At 56.2% G+C, this 16,415-nt stretch overlaps 6 protein-coding genes across 6 annotated transcripts; 3 read left to right on the top strand and 3 right to left on the bottom strand.

The window, feature by feature from the left end:
• The first annotated feature begins 2,255 nt into the window (after positions 1 to 2,255).
• On the top strand, positions 2,256 to 4,119 carry QBC33DRAFT_596497 (uncharacterized protein). Its single transcript, XM_060431884.1, has 3 exons — positions 2,256 to 2,902; positions 2,966 to 3,544; positions 3,596 to 4,119. Exons 1-3 carry the CDS (start codon positions 2,501 to 2,503, stop codon positions 3,896 to 3,898), a joined length of 1,284 nt encoding a protein of 427 aa, XP_060280017.1. The 5' UTR covers positions 2,256 to 2,500; the 3' UTR covers positions 3,899 to 4,119.
• An 823-nt stretch (positions 4,120 to 4,942) lies between these two features.
• On the bottom strand, positions 4,943 to 7,271 carry QBC33DRAFT_211925 (T5orf172 domain-containing protein). The gene has a single exon (XM_060422673.1). The coding sequence runs from the start codon at positions 7,185 to 7,187 to the stop codon at positions 4,980 to 4,982; it is 2,208 nt and encodes a 735-aa protein (XP_060280016.1). The 5' UTR covers positions 7,188 to 7,271; the 3' UTR covers positions 4,943 to 4,979.
• A 744-nt stretch (positions 7,272 to 8,015) lies between these two features.
• Positions 8,016 to 8,201, top strand: QBC33DRAFT_562387 (uncharacterized protein; the record flags this gene model as incomplete). The annotated part of the gene is made up of 1 exon (XM_060430204.1): positions 8,016 to 8,201. The coding sequence occupies one exon, from the start codon at positions 8,016 to 8,018 to the stop codon at positions 8,199 to 8,201; it is 186 nt and encodes a 61-aa protein (XP_060280015.1).
• An 893-nt stretch (positions 8,202 to 9,094) lies between these two features.
• On the bottom strand, positions 9,095 to 11,732 carry QBC33DRAFT_548639 (uncharacterized protein). Its single transcript, XM_060428870.1, has one exon. It carries the CDS (start codon positions 11,647 to 11,649, stop codon positions 9,502 to 9,504), a length of 2,148 nt encoding a protein of 715 aa, XP_060280014.1. The 5' UTR covers positions 11,650 to 11,732; the 3' UTR covers positions 9,095 to 9,501.
• A 151-nt stretch (positions 11,733 to 11,883) lies between these two features.
• Positions 11,884 to 15,550, top strand: QBC33DRAFT_211907 (ribonuclease H-like domain-containing protein). The gene is made up of 4 exons (XM_060422672.1): positions 11,884 to 12,357; positions 12,409 to 13,565; positions 13,622 to 13,869; positions 13,919 to 15,550. The coding sequence occupies exons 1-4, from the start codon at positions 12,155 to 12,157 to the stop codon at positions 15,383 to 15,385; spliced, it is 3,075 nt and encodes a 1,024-aa protein (XP_060280013.1). The 5' UTR covers positions 11,884 to 12,154; the 3' UTR covers positions 15,386 to 15,550.
• On the bottom strand, positions 15,480 to 16,302 carry QBC33DRAFT_613467 (AAA domain-containing protein). The gene has a single exon (XM_060432543.1). The coding sequence runs from the start codon at positions 16,216 to 16,218 to the stop codon at positions 15,565 to 15,567; it is 654 nt and encodes a 217-aa protein (XP_060280012.1). The 5' UTR covers positions 16,219 to 16,302; the 3' UTR covers positions 15,480 to 15,564.
• Between the last annotated feature and the right edge of the window lie 113 nt (positions 16,303 to 16,415).

Genomic DNA, 16,415 nt, shown 5'->3' with positions numbered 1-16,415 from the left:
AGGGAAGAAGCGTGGGCAAAAAAACAGCTGCGAGAGAAGAAGCGCGGGCAAAATAAGTGGTGCAGGAGAAGAATGGTATCAACAATTATGGGCAGGATGAAGTATCCATATAACCCTCCTGCCCGGGCTCGGACATTCTGTGTTTCTGGTGCGGGGGTGTGGGGGTTGGGGTTGTCCCTTGACGGTTCTCGGAGGAGTAAGTGGTGGTCGAGTATTTTGGATCGGGTGTGCTTGAGAGTTTGACGACATGGATCGGACTGGGTGTGGCCCAAGGACGGCCTATTTATGCTTTGCTGGGACGCCAGCAAGATCCCAGAATGGGCTCCAGAACAGGCCCAGAACGCCATCAGCTCACGTCGGGACCATGGCGCCCGGTCCTGGATGTATCATTCCCAGGTCGGGATGGTATGGGGGACCGCCTGTCCTGCTGTCGGTCACCCTGAGGCAGCGCGAAGTGATCCGCCAGTGGGTTGACCTTGGTTGCTCTGCCGAAGTCGAGCCACGCACGTCTGTTCGCGGACGTCGCTCCACGTTTGAGACGGAGTCCTTGTTGTTGCTTGTTCATCTGATGTGAATCGTGGAAGAGATCCTGGCACGTTGGTGGCGTTCTAGTTGGATGGAGGGCAGATCGCTTGTACATCGGTTCGTCGGGAACTGCTGTATATTGGATAGCAGAGGCAACGCACGCCTGCAGGGAGCCTCTATCCGGACGGGGGATGGCTGCGTGGATGGGTCCCTGACGTGTTCAGCATGCCTGGCTTCGTTCTGGTCCCAGGCTAGTTCCAGTTCTTGTATGGGGGAGGTGGATGCAGGAACGTGTCCAATGCCGGCTCCACGTTCAAGAGAATGGCTGAGACAACGAATGTCGACCCGCAAAATGCATATCCGCAGGAGCCTCTAGCCCAGTTTCGGTTGCTGAGCGGAGGAGACGGCTTTTTGCTACGGCCAGGAGTTCCTGCAGCAGCTCAAGGGCAAGGGCCTCCTGCCGCTCATCGAGGAGACGGAGAAGAAGAAGGCCCTGCCATTTCGAAGTGTCGAACTTAGTATCAAACTTAGCCCTGAGAACGAGTGAATAGTCGAAGGGCAACATGGGGCCGCAACACCAACTTGGAGACAAAAATTAGTGACAGGGATGCAGTGAGCAAATGTAGACGGCTTGCGTGATCAGTTACGGCGGGAACGGGGAAAGTGTACCAATGTGAGGAGACCGCCAACGATCGAGTGAACGCGGGGGCCATGCCTAAGGATTCGACGGGACGGAGGCGGTGTCCCCAGATTAGACCTGTTTGGTTCAGCTCCCTCCAGGACCTGCTCTGTCCATGTTTGTCAGTCGCTCAGCCAGCTTGGATCCGAACACACCGGTCGGCAGGCATAAGAGTGCCCTTTCGTTCCCCGTCAAGAACTCCACCACCGCAACCATGCCCGGTCGTCTCGTGCGCAACTGCTAGTGTGAAGGCACTAATCCGGTCGACGTTGCAAATTCGTCTTTTTGTAGGCGGTGTTGCAACCAGTGCAGAAACAGTTCCATCAGCCCACACATTAACACATCATCAACTTCACAGGGCCATCGATCTCAACGCCTCTGCCCGGCATCACATCCCGGCTCACGATACGGCCTATCCTTCTGTCAAGACACATTCCCATGGTCTCCCCGCCAGGTCTGGGCCAAATGCAAAGCCAGGGATGGCCCGCGTGAGGTCTGCGAGAGTCAGCGAAGTGTCCGAGACTTGGACCCCGTCTTGGAGACTAGAAATGCGCCCCCCAGAAAGTTGAGACGACAGATTTCCTCCGGAATGGAGTCCAGAAATGGACCTGTCTAGAATGGACCCCAAAGATGGACCTCTAGAGAGGGCCAACTCGCCAGCGCTAACGCACTGCTACCTATGTCACATGGCAGGCACTCTTGGCACTAGCCAACATGCTCTACACTAATGCGCGCATTGAGTTGGGCTTCGATATGTGCTCCCGCATGCTATGGGAGTGACTGATTTGTCTATCACTGTGGGTCCATCTGGATGTCCTTCCTCTTTTCAACATCAATCACCACTACGGAGCTGGTCGACCAAAAAAAAGGATGACGAAGCTCAGTGGGAGAACTTTGTTGACGTTGTCGGGGACACATCGAAGGTCAAATCTAGATTTCTTGGTTCTTTGAAGACGGTGGCCCGTTTCTGGGGTGAGCATTTCGTTCAGCACTACGAACTGGCGTCCAAAGGCGCAAAGTATTGAGGTTGCAGCCAGTGCCGGCTATTCCTCGGAATCACCCTCGGTGGACTTCGTGCATGGGGGGCTCTTCCATCCCAAACTCGCTGATGCCAAGCGCCAGCGACTGAGGACCGCCGCTCTCCAACCACCACCCTCCGACCATCGCCCTCCCAACGCCGTACGCCGTGGATGCTTCCGACTGCCTGCGATTGCATCTGTGAACTGACTGCCCCCGCCCCCGCAACAGCCTTTGCCCCGGTGCTGCTTCCCCTCTCTGCCCGAGCACGGGACGACAATGACAGGATACGACAAAATCGTCGAGGCCGATGCCGAGGAGGAGTGCAGGGCTTGGATACGCAGGCTTATCGACGCAAAAGACGAAGTTGTGGCCTTTGTAGATGCTCGCCTGAATGGCGGTGGAGCCGGGACGTACAAGGGTTTTTTCAAGGGATCTTTTAACCTTAGCTATCACATCGACTTCGGCGATCGACGACCAAGCGTTCTCATCCGCTTTGCAATGCCGGGCGAGTCGGCAACGCCATGGAGAGCCGAAAAGGTCGCGAACGAAGTGCGATTCATAGAGTATCTCCGCGAGAACACCTCCATTCCCTACCTCACATACACTGCTGGGGATCAGTGGAGGAGAGCCCGCGGCAGTTGGGGCCATTTATCATCATGGACTTCGTCCGGGGGACTCGTCTGTCGACTTTCCTCAGGCGGCCGACCGACGACGAATACGAGGCAGCGATCCTGAACCCAGATCTACGAGGCAACGCTCGACAAGGTCTACGAGCAAATCGCTGATTACATGCTTCAAATATCTTGTCTCGCATTCTCCCGTATCGGAGCCATCTCCAAGGATGACGGCGAATCGGGGACATGGACTGTTACCGGGAGGCCCCTGACATTTGACATGAACATATTGGCGACGAGCACAGGCTACCCCGTGGACCAGTTTCACACCGCACCGTTAGATCTCGCGAGCGACTTCTTCGAGTTAGTGGCGCGCCAGCATCTCCTGCACCTCGATACCCAGCGAAACCTTGCCGACGACGAGGCCGACGCTCAGAGGCGGTTCGTCGCCCGTCAGCGGTTCAAGCAGCTCATCCCAAAGTACTGCACCGACAACGCCGGGCCGTTCAGGATCTTCTGCGACGACATGCAGCCCTCGAACATGCTCATTGACCCAGATACCCTCCGTATTACTGCCATGCTCGACTTCGAGTTCACGAACAGTATGCCGGCCCAGTTCGCGTACGACCCGCCATGGTGGCTGTTGTTGAGGGGACCGGGCATATGGATTGAAGACGACGGCATGGACGACTTCTTGGCCAGTTACGTGCCCAGGATGGAGCAGTTCCTACGAGCGCTGGAATGAGTGGAAGCAAAGTCGTCATTGGCCCGGGGTGGAGGCCCGGCAGCGGAACTGCGTCTTTCCACCCGGATGCGTGAATCATGGAGGACCGGGCGTTTCTGGTTCAACTATGCCGCAAGGAGGTGCCTAGATGTCGACATCATCTACTGGGAGGCTTTGCATGATCATGGAGATGGCGATGGTCTCTCCTTGCTCGACCCGGCGACGCGGGCCGAGGCGAGGCGCTTGGTACGGACAAAGATGGAGCAGCTGAGCCCATATAAGGCCGAATGTGCCACACCATCGAAGCAGCATCCCAAGCGGCCAACACCAAGCTGACCAGCGTCTACAACGATTTGGACTCTCATTTGACGGACATTAAGATAGCCAAGACTACGGGAAATACCGGAGCCATCATAGGAGCCATCCTGTGTTTCACTCCTGCGGCAGCGATAGGGGCTGGTCTAACAGCTGTAGGCGCAGCCACCTCGCTTGGCGCAGATACTGGGGGGACTTGCCTTTTCGAGCACAACGCCTCTGAAGAATTCGAAAAGATCATGGGAACATATAATTCCGCGTCCAAAGCCGTGGTCGACACGTTTCAAAACGTTGAAGAGGCCAAGGAGGACATGGATGGCCAACTCCCTGGCGGAGCTCATCACTCTGCTACGCACCTGGCCCATGCCGCAGCCACCAGCAGGTGGCCAAACTCGGATGAGCGACTGTCTAATGCAGACTGACCAAAAGAATGAACACCTCAGGCTGTACCGAGCGCCGTTGTCGCCGCCTTACCCTCTGATTAGGCTCAGCCGGTTAAGGAGGACTTGTGAATGGCTTTTGTGGCGTCCGTAACGCCATCGCTTTTGGGTCTGAAATGCTACAATTGCTGATGGAGCCCACTAGACCGCCGTACTACGGTCTTCTCTTGGCCTTAACAGGCTCACAACTTTACTTTCGCTGGTCTACCGGCCACTACTCCGTGTTCCCTTGGTGCATGCGAAAGGAACGCCGTTTGGGCAATTGAAGCCTGACGTTGGAATTTGGATACGGCGAGCAATCTTGTCGCGAGAGGCGACCCATCCCGAGAAATGCAATGAAAATCCCCCGGTTCTCAGCTCGTTTCCTCCTCCACCGATTTCTCCCGGACCGTATTCGCGACCATCCGGTCGCATTGCCGTTTAATAACTTCGATCGCCTTCTCGTCCGATACCGCGAACCACTTGCGGTTCAGCCTCATGCACCCACGGTGGCAGTGATCCCTGAACGCTTTCAACCTGAATTAATGGATGCCGTACCGTTGTCCCTCTTTTCCAAGTCTACCAAGCCCTCGACGTCTTCCATCTAGAGAAGACTCCTTGTGTTCAATCGCCCCTTCGTAAGTCTCATCCGTAAATCTTCACGTTCGTCAAATCACAAAATATTAAACCATTCCGTACGGATTCTTCGCCATCCTCGCGGTCCATTTCTGAATGACATCGACGGCCACTTCCCCCGACACCTCGAACCACTCCTCGTGCTGCACGCGGCAAGGCCCGCACGCGACCCGGACCCGGCAAGCCTCTAGCTCCGCGTGGCACAGCGCCTCGGCCCGCCGCGGATAGGGGACCAACACCGCATCTTTGGAGTCCACCGGATACGCGGCCGCCACCTTCCGGTCGCAAGCCGTCTGCCACTCGATGTGCCGTGTAGCCACGTCACGAGACGTGTATCCAATTTTGACGTACTTGGAATTCTCCTTGACCGTGTACGCGTACAGGAAGCCCCACTCGACTGCCTGTTCTTCTTTCGTCAGGGGCTCCCGCCACTTGCTGGTGACGCGCTGGCGAATGGACTCGTGGTCTCCGGGCTCGTCAGACCGGTCGACAATGCGCAGCGGGGACTCGTCGTGGCCGGACGGCGTGGACCTGCTATAAATTTCTTGCTCAAACTCCGTGAGCGACTGCAGCGCGGGCGTGGACGACGGTCCCACCGGAGCGGCGGCCCGCGGTAGGTTCCTCGTGATGTCGCGGATTTGCGACAGCCACTTTGCCACCCACGCGGCGTCGAGTTTGTTGTGCACCGAGCAGCGCCGAACCAGGTCGAGGAGCTCGAGCGAGATCTTGAGCTTCTCGTCATCCAGGTTGACGGCGAGCCTCGCAATCTCGTCGGCCAAGTTGTCGCAATGGCGCATATTCCTCCCGGCGATGAGTTTTTGGCACCGCTGGCCGGTGCTCTCCGCAATGACGGGACATTGAGACGACAAAGGGCGCAGCAGCTCCTTTATTTTCATTTGGGCCTCATCAAAGGGATTGGTAGTGGTGATTGCTGCGGCCGGAGGCCCGCCCGGAAACAGCGCCAACCACTCGCGGGCCCGGTCCTCTGCGTAGACGACCCCCGGGTGGGACTCGCAATGCCATTTCCGCGCGAGCTTGACCAACTCGGCCCACAAGCCGGGCGATGCACGCGTGAGACCGGCTAGCGACTCGAGGATCTCGTCGACTGCGGCCTTGTGCCTGTCACCCTTGCGATAGGGCATCGACTGCGCCCTACAGCGAGGCCCCGTCAGCGGGTCGGGGTTCGTCTCGCACTTCTTCAGGTAGCTGCCGCACGTCCAGCCTCGGAGGCCGAGAAGCTTTCTGAGCCCGCTGGCGGACTTGTAGACATCTGTGGCAGTGACAGGAACGTCGTAGATTGGGAACAACGTCATCCAGCGCGCCACCCGATCCGCTTTATAGCGTCCCCAGGCGTGAAGATGGCAGTGCCACTTGCCGGCGACCTGGTCCAGCAGATCCGCAAGATCTGGGTCCGCTAGCTTCAGTGTCGCCAGGGGCACCAGCAGCTTGTCTATTTCGCCGTCTTTACCCGCTGAAGGACAGCCACACGATCCATCGGGATTATCCTTCTTGCCGCTGCCGCAGTAGCGGCTGTCGAGTCCCAGGCGCGCCCGCAGTTGCTGCATGGCCGTGGCCTCTCTTTGCGCCGCCGAGGCAAGCGCTCCCGAGGTGGTCGCTTGGGCCTGATGATATGGTGTTGCGGGGGGACTAGGGAGGGAGGGAGCAGGACCGGCCGTCGAGTACTTCGCGGGGGTCGGGGAGCTTGAGGTCGAATAAGGGTTGGTGGCCTTGGTGGTGGTGACGCTCCCGCCGGGGGTATGAACGTTCTTCTTGGGAGGGGTGGTCGGCGGGGAAAGCAAAGCCCTTCCCTGCGCCGGGACCAGCACCGGCTCATAACTCGGTGCCTTGCTGTTGCCGCCAGCAGAAGCAGGCGGTGCGACTGCTGCCATTTTTGTGTTGCCAGAAGGGAAGCTGGCCAACCAGAGTTCGACCCGGGGACCGACCCGGATGTCCTTGTCGTAGTGGAGATCGCAATGCCAGGTCTCGGCGAGCTCCTTCAGCTTCTGTCGCAGATTCGGGGAAGCCCGCGTGAGGCCGACAAGGGCCGGCAGCAGCTCGCCATCAACCTTAGTCTTGTTGGGACCTGGAGCGGCGGCCGGCGAATTCCACTTACACGGCCAGGGTTTGGTCGAGCTGCTGCCACACTTGCCATTGAGGAGACCGAGATCCTTTTTGAGCTGGGCGACGGCCGTCGCGCTGACGACGGGTCGAGCCGGCCCCGGCGTGGGGGCAGGGCTGGCGGGGTACGACGACATTTGCGACTTGACTTGACCTCTCGACCTGGCTCAATGCTGCCTCGGGCTGACTTGGCCGCAAATATATGGAAAATAATGATTTGGTATCGATGATGATGCTCCTGGGCAGGTTGTACCTGGAGAGAACATCTTGATCAAAGACAAGAAATCCCCGGGACGCGGCACAGTTAAACTTGTTCAGCTGGACGGGTTGACGGGAACTGCGGGGGGGACGAAGACTCCAACGGGTGGCCAATTACATACAGCCCCTGTCCTGTAGACGCCAGCCCCGCTGGCTGCCTTGCCGTCTTTGGGTCGGGGCCCGCGCGGTGAGACGACATTCCCTCCAATAAATCCACTTGCATTCCGCCACCAGTTTCAATATTCGTACTCCGCCTCGAAGCACCTGGACCAACCATTTCGCGACGCCCTACTCATTACGCAGACGTCTCTCCCGCCCGTGGCAGGCGTCCTCGGCGCTTGTCGACTTATCGCTCAGTCCAAAGCCCGCCAGGTCCCCTGCGCGTGGACTTGACAATCGTAGCTATTTCTTCGTCTTTGACATCATTCTCTCCCTGTAATTTACTGCTAATCATTCAGTGGATCAGAATGTGAGTGGATTCCTCCGAATTTGGCGCCATGGTGGTCAAATTATTGATGGCTGATGTTGAAACGAGTGTCGGGTCTCGATCTGAGAGAGGATCGATTTATGGTCCATTTTCTGCTGCCTAGTTAGGTACTTGTACTTCTCGGGCCACGGAGAATTTAATATATCCGAACGTCCAAAAGTTAGGTGGGTTACCAATCAGCGAGCTGCTCACTTCGACACGACCATAGGTTGCTGCGAATATGGCGCATCCGTTCGTTGAGCGTCCGGCCACGATTGGGTTGCCCAATACCGAACCCGATAACGGACTCGGAGACGACTCCCTCGTGCTGGGTGACGATCAACTCAAGGAAATCGCCCGATTTCAGGAAGAGATCCGCCACCCCGAGACCGACGCGGACAAATATCGGCTTTGTACCAGGACATGAGATGACCTGCTCCGAAGGCATGCCGATTTGCAGCTTCTGATTGCCGTGTACGAGCATGTCATGCTTGACGAATGCGCGGCATACGGAACTTTCAAAGAGAACAGTCTCCCGGCGACAAACAAGAAAGACGACAAGACAGAGGAGTGGGAGTGCTTCGTTCGCGTTGCTGTAGCTGAGTCTAAGTGCCTTACAAGTCTGAAAGCTGTTGGAAGGCTCTGGGATTGAGAAGTGATCCAGCAATACAAGTGGACTTCTAGAGGGCTCAGGTTCTGCGAAACGCTTCGCACCGCAGCACGCACAGGTTCCAAACCTGCCCGAAGCTATAATCAAGTTGAACAACCTTATGCTTCGACGGCATCAAATTCCCCGGCGACGCTTGATTGAAGACTCGGCAAATCCCATCAGTCACGCAGATTTGGAGAACCTACTTACTGAGACCATTGACCGCTTGACATCTAGAGATATCGTCAGATTGTAGTGCCGTTGCCACGCGTTGTAGAATCGGCGCATTTTGCCTCGTAAGCTGTCCGTAGTTGGTAGCTCGTCCTCCTCATCAAGCTTGCCGATTGTTCCGAGTCCCATAGCTTCGGCAAAAGGCTTCATCACTTGCATATCCCGGAAGTCAGAAGGTCCGTGATTCCTCACGTACTTAAAGCCTGTCAGCTCTTGGAGTCAGTCAGGTTGGGGTGCTGTTTAGTTACAAACTCTATACTTTAAGGTCATAAGCGTACTCTTGCTCTTTGGCTTAAGCTTTTTGCAAACTGCGTGAGAATTAATCTTTAAGCAATCTATTGTAAGTTCTTTCTATTTAGCCTGTTTAATCACAGCGTCTTTATAAGTCTATGTCTTTGTTCTTGTGCTTATGTTTGCAGTTTGGTTTCTTTGTTAAAGAAATGTATGTATGAGGTAGGAGTGGATGAGGAGTGGATGAAGAGTAGGGAGGAAAAGGAAGGGGGCAAGGAGGGAGATGGTATGCTTGAATCTCTAGCAGCGACCAGATGGAACGAGGGAGAGAGGACGTGCGTGCAAAGCCAAGGCAGTGCCACGTGCCTTTTATTAAGTCTAGACAGGAACTTATTTTGGGCCACCTTGCAGGGACTGGTTTTGCACCCACTTCTTCTCTCCTTGGCTAGACTTGAAGCAATTCCTAGTCTGCAGTGGTAACACCCCTGACCCAAAAGGGTGGACAGGGTGAGCAAAGGTAAGCAGCGCCTGAACAAGCAAAAGCAAAAGCGGCGACGCATCACGTGGGCCAGGCTAGGCTGCGGTCGTCTAGATTCGTCTCATCTAACAGAGAGCCTTAAGCAACCTCAAACGTCCCTTCGTCCCACCCATACACCCTATTCAACCGCTGAGCAAATATAGGAAGGGTGTATCCTTCGATCCGCGACTTATGCGGCCGGTGTAGCGTCAACGACTTCTTCACCGCCACGGTATCGGGAGGGAGGAAAGTGTACACGGAACCGAACTTTGGCACGACAGAGAACCCCAGGTCTGCCATGGCTGCTTCGAAGGCCGCCCAGGATACCGAGCCCCGCGACTGCGACTTGTTGAACAGCGTCGAGAAGACCTCGGCTGTCGACGAGCTGACCTTGAAAGTCTGGGACGGCGGCGACGGGGCGGGAGCTTCTTTTTCGGCGCGCGGCGCAATCTCGTAGGCTGACGAATGTGGTGGACGGGTCTTCTCCTTCTGTCTCCGCTCCTCGACTCGCTCGGCTGGCGGCGGTTGCGAAAAGGTCGGTGCTGGGAATGGTGGTGGTGTTTTGTCTTTCTGCTCCAACTTCGCCTTGGCTTGCTGATATTGATTTTGGAGTTCGGAGAGACAATCTTCGACCAGGTCCTCATACATGAACCCCATCATTGTGCCGGATTTCTCGATGATGAATTGGTTGAGAACATTCAATGCGCCGTCGGACATTCCAGGCTCCAGGAGATTGTCGATAGGAACGGCAAAATCGCGCAGGTCGACCTGGTCTTTGAGCTGGTTCAACTCGGCCTCCAGCTCCCGGTATCTAGCGACGAACACTTGCCCCTTCTTGTGGGAGAGAGAGGGCATTGAAATCGCCGGAGACAGGTCCTTGACGAATCCAATGATGACAGCCAGGTCACACAGGGAGTCGACCTCTCTCTCCTCCAACTTGTCCCGTTCCATGGGGTGAGCTTGATGAAGGTTGCCCAGCTTCGTGATCCAGTCGACGGCCTTGGGAGCGGTGGTCTCGGGCTGGCAGAGACGCAGCATGTAATGGAGTTGAGGATTGGTTCTGGTTAAATCGTCCGGGTTGCCCTTCATGGCCACCCGTGCATTGCCGGCGTTGTCGTATACGTTGGATACTCGTTTGAACCACTTGGAGCCTGTGCCTGTCTGGACATGGCGCTTGAAGATGGCTTGGGCACGGCCGTATTCCAGGTGACAGATGTTGGATATCTCCTGAAGAAGAATGGCCCGGTACACCTTATCGGAGGTGCCCGAACGTTCGAGGAGGTTGAGAAGACGACTCGTGTAGCTCCAGATGGTGGCGCCCTTAACCGCGCCGTGGATTGCTTCGAAAAGGGCGGCGCTGATGTATTTGTCGGTGTGGACGGGCAATACACGGCCTTTCTCGTCCGCGACAAGCTCTGGCCGGCTGAAGAAGCAGATGTTGACGGCGTGAGCAAGAACAGCAGGTTCCGTCGAGAGTAACCCAAGATACCCTTTGAGCGAGGCCTTTTGATCGCTGGCGCTGGCGACCAGATCCGGAAGAGAAAGCTTGGCTGGCGGAGCTTGGGCGATGCTTAGCTTGGAAAGCGCAGCTACAGCCGCCTGGTCGGATTTCTTCTGTCGCTCTTTTCGATTCCGGCTTTTCGAACCCTCGTCCAGAATATCCTCGATGATGATGTTGAGGGACTGCAACAAGGCGACTTGCCTCTGAAGGACCAACTCTCCAGTCGACTGCGGGATGCAAAGGCCAGCTCGAATGGCAGGTGCAAAATCGTTGAGGGTCTCGGTGTGCTCGGCCAGAACTCTGTAGGACTTGCCGTACTCCTCGCCATCCAGGAAAAAGGTGTAGCAGTCCTTGAAAGATTCGACGTGGCGGAGATGTTTTGTGCGCATCATCTCGTAGATGAATTCATGATCTCCTGGACTACCATTGGTGCCGGTGAAGTACTGATCGTAGAGCGACTTGGTGGCGCGATGTTTGAGAAGATGCAAGAGGAAGTCTGACTCCGGCTCCGTGATGTCGCGCAGGTTCCACTCTGGGGCGATTTTGTACACGTTTCCAAGGGACGTATCCAGGGGATGCTTCAGTACAACTCCGTCTGCTGCGCCAGCCCTCAGACATCTCGCTCGTTGATTCTTGTCAAATGACCGCCATATGTCCTCGATCGTGGCGCCGTGCGTCCGGTATTTCCGAGCGAGGTCGCTGTGCAAATCCTTCACCACGCCGGAAATATTGTCAAGTGAGTCCATGATTATTTCCAGGAGAGATTTCCACTGTTGCTGCGTGGATCTCTCGCTCTCTCTTGGTGTCCTTGAAGGTGAGAGAATTGGTTTGTTTTCGGCACCTAATTAAATTTTCAGCACTCTGCATGGCACAACAGTTGTTCCATACTTCAGCCACCACACCAGAGCCACAGGCGGTGCCACAGACGGAGCCACAGCCTATCTGAGGCGAGAGTTCAGCTTTGTTTGACCGCCAGTCGATCTTGGATGGCCTTTGATCAATCAGGCTCCCAGAGTGAATGGCCAGAGCCTAACCAAGCCACCGCATCATGGTATTTGCTTTTTAAACATGCTCGCCAGTTTACTGGTTCGATTAAAGCCACACTGAACGCTAACTTGACTCAACACATCGACCCATCTCAACCCCGCCGCTGTCGTGGAAAATCACAAAGTTCCCGCACGCTACCTACTTTGTTAACCTCCATTTTCCAACGAAAGTTTCCTCCCCTAGAGGATTGTCAGAGATTAAAGAATGTCGACTAGTGGTCGAGGATCTCGTGGACGAGGATTCTACCGTGGCGGCGGTGGAGATGGTCGTGGTGCTCCCGGTGGCGGCCGCGGCCGCGGAGGGCCTGGAGGTGGATCCTATGGAGGTCGTGGAGATGGTGGAGGCTTCGGTGGAGGCTTCGCTGGACGCGGCGGCCGAGGAGGGTCCACTGGAGTTCAGATATTCTCGTGAGTCTGGGCAATGCTCGACAACATGCCACACACTAACGCTTCGGATAGCTCGCAGGACGGAAGCATCCCTCCTCCTAGTGCAGCCGTGGCCAGATTGGAAGACGCCCTCCAGGCTGGCAAGGGGGCGCTGAATCTGAGTGCGCTCAGCTTGGGACATGTCTTTCCACAGCGGCCGGGATACGGCACCAGAGGCAACCCCGTAACACTATGGGCCAACTATGTCGAGATTGCCGCATCCCCGACCCTGAACCTCTACCGATACGACCTGTCCGTCACCCCAACCGTGGCTGGCAGAAAATTAACCCAGGTCATCCGGCTGCTGCTGCAAGCACCGGAACTGGCAGGGCTACAACAGGACATTGTGTCGGATTTCAAGGCAACTCTTCTGTCCCGGCACAGGTTGTCCGGGGACATGAGCATCCCAGTTCGTTATCGAGCTGAGGGCCAAGATGAGCCCCGGGACAACGCCACGGAGTATAACGTGCGAATCAGCTACACGAATACCCTGACTGTTGCGGAGCTAACCGAGTATCTGACATCAACTGATCTGACAGCACACTACGACAACAAGCTTCCCATGATCCAGGCTTTCAATATTTTCCTCAACCACTACTCCAAGTCGACCGGAACTATTGTCACGATTGGCTCAAGCAAGACTTTCTCACTAAGCCAGGGCTCCGCCACGTGGGACCTTGGCGGTGGACTGACGGCCATACGAGGGTTTTTCGCCAGTGTTCGAGCCGCGACTTGTCGGATCTTGGTCAACGTCAACGTCAGCCACGGCGCTTTCTACAGCGACGGACCACTGGATCAGCTGATCTTGCGATTTGATGCTCAGCTGAGAAGCAAGACCAGGATTGAGGCGTTTCTCAAGAAGGTGAGGGTCCGGACTACCCACCTTGCCGAAAGGAGAAACAAGAATGGCGAGGTTATCCTCAAAGTCAAGACCATCTTCGGCGTCGCCACAGCCAATGACGGCCAGGGGCTCGCTCACCCACCAAGGGTGAGCCAGTTTGGGGCAGGTCCTAAACATGTTGAGTTCTGGCTGGATAGTCCGGCTCAATCCGGCTCGTCGTCGACGACGACGGAGAAGGCGAGCGGAGGGAAGAAGAAAAAGGGCGCCAAGGCGGCGGCTGGGCCCGGCAATCGACCCGGGGCGTCAGGAAGCGGGAGATACATCAGTGTCTACGATTTCTTCTTGAACAGTAAGTGTGATCCGACAGCACGCTGGACCAAGCACGGTAATTGACAGTGCATGCAGCGTATGGCAGACGGATCGCCAATCCTGATATTCCAGTCGTCAATGTCGGGACGAGAGAGAATCCGACATACCTCCCCCCGGAGGTCTGCATTGTCCTGCAAGGACAGAACGCCACTTCGAAGCTCAGCCCTGGTCAGACACAACAGATGATACGGTTTGCGGTTCGCAAGCCGTGTGAGAATGCGACGTCAATCGTTCGCGAGGGATTAGGAACAGCCGGCCTCAATCCGCAGACGAACGTCCTTTTGGTAGTGATCCCTGCCCTCGTCTTCCGCTCGCATTTGCTAATTTCCGTAGGGCCGGTTTGGCATATCCACCTCGCCGGGCTTGATCACAGTCCCTGGACGCGTTCTTGCGGAGCCAAAGGTTGTCTACAAACAGAACAAGGCCGCCCAGGTTCGCTTCGGCAGCTGGAACATGGTTGACATCAAGTTCAACACTGCCGGGAGCCTGAGGAAATGGTCGTACCTACTTATCTCGCTGCCGGGTTACCAAGATGCATTCGACTCGGCAGGTCTTTTTGCAGTCGTTCGGACGTTCGGGAACACACTGAGCGCAGCCGGAATCACGGTGGATCCCCCCAGTGCCGGACGCAGGCTAGTCCTGAACAGCCCAGACGACGCGCAGCTGGACCAGCTCCTCGAAACTGCAGCCAAGGCCCTCGATCTACTCCTCATAGTCCTACCAGACAGCAACATTCCGCTGTACAACCGGATCAAGCGGTGCGGCGATGTCAGATACGGTATCCACACCGTCTGCGCCGTTGGCCACAAGCTTGCCAAGGAGAGGGGACAAGACCAATACTTGGCCAACGTTGCCTTGAAGTTCAACCTGAAGCTCGGCGGGACCAACCAAATGGTCGACAGCTCTCGGCTCGGCATCATCAATGAGGACAAGACCATGATCGTTGGGATCGACGTGACCCATCCGTCTCCTGGCTCGAGCCATCATGCGCCGAGCGTCGCTGGGATGGTTGCCAGCGTGGACAGATGGCTGGGACAGTGGCCCGCCGTGCTGCGGATCCAGTCGGAGGCGCGCCAGGAAATGGTGTCGGACCTGACAGACATGTTCAAGTCACGACTGCGACTCTGGCAAGACGTTGGGAAGCACAAGGCTCTACCCGAGAACATCCTTGTGTATCGCGATGGAGTCTCAGAGGGTCAGTACCAGAAGGTCATGGACGAAGAAGTACTACTCCTGCGCAGAGCATGTAAGGAAACGTACCCGCCCGCCGACCAGAAGAAGGATCTTCCGCGATTCACTGTCATCATCGTCGGCAAGCGCCATCACACCCGCTTCTACCCGACTCGAGAAGCCGACGCAGACCGCTCGTCGAACCCAAAGGCCGGCACTGTAGTCGATCGAGGCGTGACGGAGGCACGCAACTGGGATTTCTTCCTCCAGTCACACACAGCCATCCAGGGCACGGCCCGACCCGCACACTACTTCGTGGTGCTCGACGAGATATTCCGCAACCGCTACAAGACCGTCCCCCCGCCGTTCCGGAATGTTGCTGATCTGATCGAGGACCTGACGCAGAGCTTGTGCTACACCTACGGGCGCGCCACGAAGGCCGTCAGCATATGCACGCCTGCGTACTACGCTGACATTGTGTGCGAGCGAGCAAGGTGCTATCTGAGCAGCGTGTATGACACCCCGCCGCACTCGGCCACACCTTCAGTGGCTGGTAGTGCCCAGGGGCCTGTGCGAGGCGAGGAGTTGCAGGTTCATCCGAAACTGAGAGACAGCATGTTTTACATTTGAGGACGGCCTACAGAAAACGTGCTAAAATGTGGTTAGACAGAGATCGAAGTGATGGTGGGCGAATAGGAGAAGAGGAGCAAAATTGGTAACATGCGTGGAATTTAGTTATGTCTAATGAATGATTTGACGGCACACAGTGTCATGACAAAGGTGCAAGACGCCAACAGGCAGACCACTAATCACCCAATCCTAGCCAGTCCCGGTGCGATGTTTGCCAACTCGTGCCATTTCGACAACACGAATTGAGCCCGTTCGGACAGGCTGTGAATGTTGCAGGGCAGCACACAGTATGGCAGGCGAGATTCGTCCAGCAAAGTGCAGAACATTCGATGAAACTGAAGCCAATCCTCCTGGTCCTCTGGCATGAGTCGAACTCCGTCATCCTTCAGCCACGTCGCCCCGGCTTCGCAGACAATAACCAAAGACTCAGCCATTCTCTCCTTCAATTCAAGCCATCCCGTAGACCGTTGCATTTCCATGGCCGATTCTCCGCTGACATATTTGCTCGCGTACACCACAGGGTCGATGCCAGACCTGTCGGAGATGAACCACGAGCTTCGACTGAGTGCGTCCCTCTCGGCGTCGACCTGGGCGGCTACAATCAACTGTTGTAGAGCCAGACTCCGCTCAGGGAAGGATCGGATGTCCTCGGTGACAAATTGATGCTGCTTGAGGACCGTTCTTGCTACTTCCGATATGATCTGCGGTTTATCGATACCTAGGACCGCGGACGAGCAATAAAGCTCCACTGATAGCCTGTTGACAAGAGTTGTTTTGCCCGTACATTGCGCCCCGATGATGTAGATGTTGGGTATCTTCTGTTCGCTCGACATTCTTCGGAGGCTTGGTAATCTCTAGAGGCATGCATGGAAGTAGGGGGCAAGCACACAGCTTCTCTTGGCTTGTATGACGAGAACTGCAAGACAGAGGCCTCTGGGCTTGGACACAACTCCCCGGAGATGCAGCCTTGCTAATGTCGGAGGCCGACTACACACCCGCACGTGGACACACAAACCTCCAATGATCAGGT

The sequence above is a fragment of the Phialemonium atrogriseum genome (assembly GCF_030411735.1).
Source record: "Phialemonium atrogriseum strain 8032-3 unplaced genomic scaffold QBC33scaffold_28, whole genome shotgun sequence".
NCBI classification, from domain to species: domain Eukaryota; kingdom Fungi; phylum Ascomycota; class Sordariomycetes; order Cephalothecales; family Cephalothecaceae; genus Phialemonium; species Phialemonium atrogriseum.
The sequence above is the reverse complement of the archived record's forward strand: the minus strand, read 5'-3'. Positions and strand labels throughout refer to the sequence as shown.